Source organism: Citrus clementina, unplaced genomic scaffold (assembly GCF_000493195.1).
Source record: "Citrus clementina cultivar Clemenules unplaced genomic scaffold, Citrus_clementina_v1.0 scaffold_2, whole genome shotgun sequence".
Taxonomy (NCBI): domain Eukaryota; kingdom Viridiplantae; phylum Streptophyta; class Magnoliopsida; order Sapindales; family Rutaceae; genus Citrus; species Citrus x clementina.
The window spans coordinates 13,384,695-13,389,694 of record NW_006262688.1 but is presented as its reverse complement, the minus strand read 5'-3'; the positions used below and the strand labels follow the sequence as shown (position 1 = coordinate 13,389,694).

Sequence of the window (5,000 nt, the reverse complement as noted above, 5' to 3'; positions counted from 1 at the left end):
AACTATGGGAAGTGATATTTTAAATCCATTCCCTTTTGGTGCACTGCACCTTGCTTGGGATTAAAGTTGTGCAAGGTAGCTTTTAGTTTAATTTTTATTCTTCACCAAATGAATGGGATTATTATTTATTCTAATGCCCTCTCTTTGCTGTGGGGAATAGGCAAGCAAAAATAAAGTTCTTAATGTTATGCAACGTGAAGGTTTTGGAGGGATAAATACCCTTTAAGCAATATTCTAATTAAATCCTAGGTCAAGGCATCAAGCATCAATCTGAAAATGGCACTACCGATTAGAGAACTCACTTATATAAAAATTATAGAAATCTTACTCAGGTCAAACTGCGTATGGAGCTGATCACATACATTTTTAGAGAGAGTTCATAATAAATTTCTTTTCATGTTTAACAAATACACCAGGAAACTCATTCATACAACAGTTATCAAGGATTCTTAGAATGAAAATGAAAAGAAAAATAAAATATAAAACAGAGAGAGGAAATTAGAAGCCCCATTTTGTCTGAAAAAGAAAACATATGGGAAATGAGAAGGAAAAAGTTAAAAAAAAAAAAAAAAAAAGAGTAACGCAAGTATGGGATGTTGCATCAATTAACATGTATGTGAATACCAATTGCTACAATCAAGATAGTGACTATGCAGAAGTAGATGATTGCATGAACCAGTATAGCAATTCCACTGGTGCACATGTTGCCAAACTCCACCACCCTGGTTCTTGCCGGTAGCTGGAAAAGAAGCCCTGGTGACAAGAGAATGAACAAGCCCACAGCAACGACGACTGGTCCCCAATCTGCACTCATCTCTTTCTCTTTTCCTCTCTTTCTCCCTCTCTTTCAAAATAGACGTATGAAGAATAGGCAATTTCTCTTCAACTTAGTGCTGGAGAAGAAACGAATGAACATTCCTTTTATGTAGAAGGCTAAATAAACTATATTTTCTTGGTGGTTAAGGCGACGGGGATGCAAAACTTAGCGAGGAAGAAGATGGTAGGTTTAGAGGGAGGAAAGGTATGTAAACACGGGTGGGTTTTTAGCTTTATGTGAGATGGAAATAAAACACATTCTTTTAATAAATTCCAAATAATTGTTCACTTGAAGGCTTCTTTTTTCATGTGCTTTTTAGATATTAATCAAGGTGGGAGTCTTTAGTAAAGAAAGATACCATTAGAGACAAAATACAAAAAAGCAAATCCTTTTGTAAAGGAGGGGTTAGTGCTAGGCTGCTGGCTGTTTCGGCAATGCTTCCCCTTTTTGTTTACCTTCTTTCAGAAACAACTAATCTTATGCATTCGTAGGGAAGATAGACAAAATAGAAAGAAAGACTATAAATTACTTAAACATCTTCACCTTATGACTCCAAATGGAAAAAGTGAAAAACTGAACAAAGTGATCAATATTTTGACTAAACCTGAAAGTAAGCTTGATGCGAGAGATTTGACTGAAGAAGATGAATGTGTACAAAGAAGAATACAAATTTTTACAATATACTTCATATGAACCCATTCCTCATGAAGTGCTCAGAGGCTCCTTGCCACGCTATTGGAGCCTTTCAGGTAAGGTTTCTTCAAACTTTCCAGATAAAACAACACAATCTCTTTTCAATATGAGTCCTGATCCATGTCAATAATCCAATATACTGATCTTCAATTTATCCAAGTATCTAAACATAGCTACAGCTTTAAATTTAAGAAGTCAGCCTGCATTCTGCAAGCCAAAAACTATTTATTGAAGAAGGGACAAAATATAGGAAACCACGCAAAGAACTGGATATGTCGTCAAGTAAGCAATTATGCTGAAACCCCTCAAAGTCCTATCTATTTGAGCCAACTTGGAACATGTCACAGCATGTGTAGGAGACTAATTTCCTACATCAGATAGTGGGTCTAGCTCAGAAAATGCATCAGTACGCCTAAATGTGTATTAGGTTCATCTTTTGGGCCAAATTTTAGCTTAGATGAGCTTCGGTCCAAATTTTAATCAACAAAAGCAAATAGACTAATCAGGTCTCTATCACAAAACTTATAATTGTATCATAAGCTATAACAGCCGTCCACAGAGAGAACTAGAGATGACAAACGATATTTCCATAATATGCCAGAGGGAATGGGACCATCGAAGTAACGTAGAATCCAATGACATCGTCCGGTCATGGACTTTTTCTTCGTCCTATAGTTCCCTCCGTGTCCCGGCTCTCCTCTGTCTTTGTCAAGCCAACTCTTATCTTTCCAATAATAGCACTGGCTCACATAGTTCTCACATCTAAATTCATCACATCTGGCAACTTCTCTTGTAACTTTTGCTACCGCTCTCATCTACTCTTCACACTCTCAGCTACTTGATCGGAACATGGCGGATTGGGGGCCGGTAATAATAGCCACAGTGCTGTTTGTGCTGTTGACGCCAGGGCTGTTGTTCCAGCTGCCTGCCAAAGGCAGAGTTGTGGAGTTTGGGAACATGCAAACCAGTCCTGCTTCCATCTTTGTCCACTCCATCATCTTCTTTGGCCTCCTCATCATTTTCCTTATTGCAATTGGTGTTCATATCTACACAGGATAGTACAACAACCCGTCTACCAAAATTATCATCCCTCCGCTTCCCCTGTTTCTTGTGTTTTGATCTCTGACGACCAGAATCTTCAGTTTTTGCCACTTGATTTTACGAGTTTACGCCATCCGGTCAGAACAAAACTAGATAATTTAAGATATACCAATCTGCAAAAGTAGTCGTGTCTCCATTTTTCTTTATTGTTATTGGAATTATTTATATGCTATGTTTGTAATTTTGTCTTGAACTTATGACTCTGTTCAGAGGTGATGAAACTCTTGGTGTTTATTGCTTGCAGTAGTTTATATCTAGTGCATGAACTACCTGATGATTGTATTATATCAGATGATATTTCGGCGTTGCATGATGAAAGAATGGTTCAAAAGATCATTTTGTTATCAGAATCTTTTAAGAGTACTTAATTAAGTGATACACAAATTAAATCCTATTTCATAGTTTCTCTCTAATACTTAGTACAAGTGATGACCTTTGTTTTTAGTACCAAAGATCAATTGCACCTACTTCGTCTAGGAAATTCTAGGTTTCTGTAATTGATTAAAGCAGAGTTATTTAGCATCGATCTGATCTGTAGATTGACATTTCCAAAGCAATGATGGAGCTATAAAAGAAAAAATGGAAGAAAAAAAAATATTTTGCCTATTCAACACAAATATAACACAGAATAAGTTACACGCAGCAAACAGCTATGGAGGAGGAAATATTCTTGCAGCTGAACAGGCTGGAAAATACATGTTGAAGTGCATAACAGAAATAGAATAGCAGAAACCCTGATCAATCGATCAATCATTCTGACGGGTACGAGAGAAACATATTTATCAATATTGCGCATCTGAAACTATGCATCCATGATCTAGCTAACCTCTAAATGTTTCCAGCTTTATATACTTCAACCATTTATGAATGAACTTTGCTTAGCTTCACGAAAATTACACGCTGCAAAAAACAAAACAAAAAAAAAATGAAGGTAATATCGAATGAAAAGTCAAAGTCTGTAACTCATCCAATCAAGGAACATATATTTTCAAAAGAAAATCACGGGAATTGGTGTGGTCTTAGAGGGCTTAATATATGCAGGTGGTTTCACAAGCACTGCTAAAGAGCCAGCAACGCAATCTGGTGATGTCTGAATGCGTTCAAGTATATGCACTTGCTTCAGGCATTCTACAATTTAAAACCCTAAAAAGGAACAATAATGACATATGGAAGAAATTTTCCATTGTATTGCGCTTATAAATAAATACGCAAAGTAAATCTCAAATCACAAAACAACAAAGTGCACAAAGTCTTAAACCTTGATTAATTCACAAATACAATTAACCCAGCAATAAAGAACTCATGAAGTGGACTAACCAAATAAACAATACATATGAAAAAAAAAATTCCATTATGTAAAAGAAGAACTTTAAATCCAGATGGTCTCAAAGGAGAATCCAGAACGAATACGAATTCAAGTTGATTCAAACAAAAAGCAAGCAAAAATCAACAATCTTATCACTGGATCAGCCAGTCGTATCAACAACAAATCAGAACATAAAGAGAGAGGCTTTACTTATTACTACTTACAAGGAACATCCCCGGAGCAAAAGAAGGACTGACCCAAATCTGATAACTTGGAAAAAAACCCAGCAAGATAAAACAAGAAAACAAAGGCAACAATCCAGGGCATCAAAATGAAACCAATGACAAACGTGATGGAACCAAATAGCATCAAAGCAAGAGAGACACCAAGAAACAGAGAAGCAAAGGCAGCTGGAGAGACTTGTGTCAGGCCCAGGGGAGACCGCTGTCTCGAAGAAGAAGAGAGTCCAGAAAGTAAAAGTGAGTTCGGGAATGGCTTGAGGAGGTGAATGATCATGTAGCAGAGCTCGTAGTATATGCTTGAGCTTGACAGCCGCTGCTCTTCTTCTTGTTCTTTTCTCATGGTTTTGGTTTTGGACAATGAACTGAGAAGCGGATGTTAAAGGAGATCAATAGTTGGTGATGTTCCCTATGAGGATAAGATTTTGGAGCGAAGAGATCAACGGAGAAGATGATCAATGACGCAGATACAGATGTTGGAATACGTGCAGTTATAATATTGGGGAATTTTAAGCACAATCCAAAATTTGGGCCATCATCATTAACATTAAGCAGATTTTTAGTAGGTATGAATTAGACTTTTTTTAAAAAATTAATCCGGCAAAATTAGGGATGATAACAGAAAAAATAAGTATAGTCTTTATTTATTTATGTATATGTTTGGTATGTATGAATTAGGCTTTTTTATATATAAATATGAATAAATTTAGATGTATATTCTAAAGAATAAAATTACAGCCACAAAATTTTATACAAATTAATATGATATAATTATTTGAATGAAAGTATAAAATCATAAAAATAAATCATGTGGTTCGAAGTTATGAGTTGTTTCAAGCTATTT

General features: G+C 35.9%; 3 protein-coding genes across 3 annotated transcripts; 1 reads left to right on the top strand and 2 right to left on the bottom strand.

Moving 5' to 3' along the window:
• Nucleotides 1-466: 466 nt before the first annotated feature.
• On the bottom strand, nucleotides 467-904 carry LOC18052990. Its single transcript, XM_006446978.2, has one exon. The coding sequence runs from the start codon at nucleotides 812-814 to the stop codon at nucleotides 602-604; it is 213 nt and encodes a 70-aa protein (XP_006447041.1). The 5' UTR covers nucleotides 815-904; the 3' UTR covers nucleotides 467-601.
• A 1,195-nt stretch (nucleotides 905-2,099) lies between these two features.
• Nucleotides 2,100-2,958, top strand: LOC18052989. Its single transcript, XM_024191587.1, has one exon. It carries the CDS (start codon nucleotides 2,360-2,362, stop codon nucleotides 2,567-2,569), a length of 210 nt encoding a protein of 69 aa, XP_024047355.1. The 5' UTR covers nucleotides 2,100-2,359; the 3' UTR covers nucleotides 2,570-2,958.
• Nucleotides 2,959-3,193: 235 nt separating this feature from the next.
• Nucleotides 3,194-4,696, bottom strand: LOC18052991. Its single transcript, XM_006446976.2, has 2 exons — nucleotides 4,142-4,696; nucleotides 3,194-3,511 (listed from the first exon to the last, which is right to left on the bottom strand). Exons 1-2 carry the CDS (start codon nucleotides 4,497-4,499, stop codon nucleotides 3,465-3,467), a joined length of 405 nt encoding a protein of 134 aa, XP_006447039.1. The 5' UTR covers nucleotides 4,500-4,696; the 3' UTR covers nucleotides 3,194-3,464.
• Between the last annotated feature and the right edge of the window lie 304 nt (nucleotides 4,697-5,000).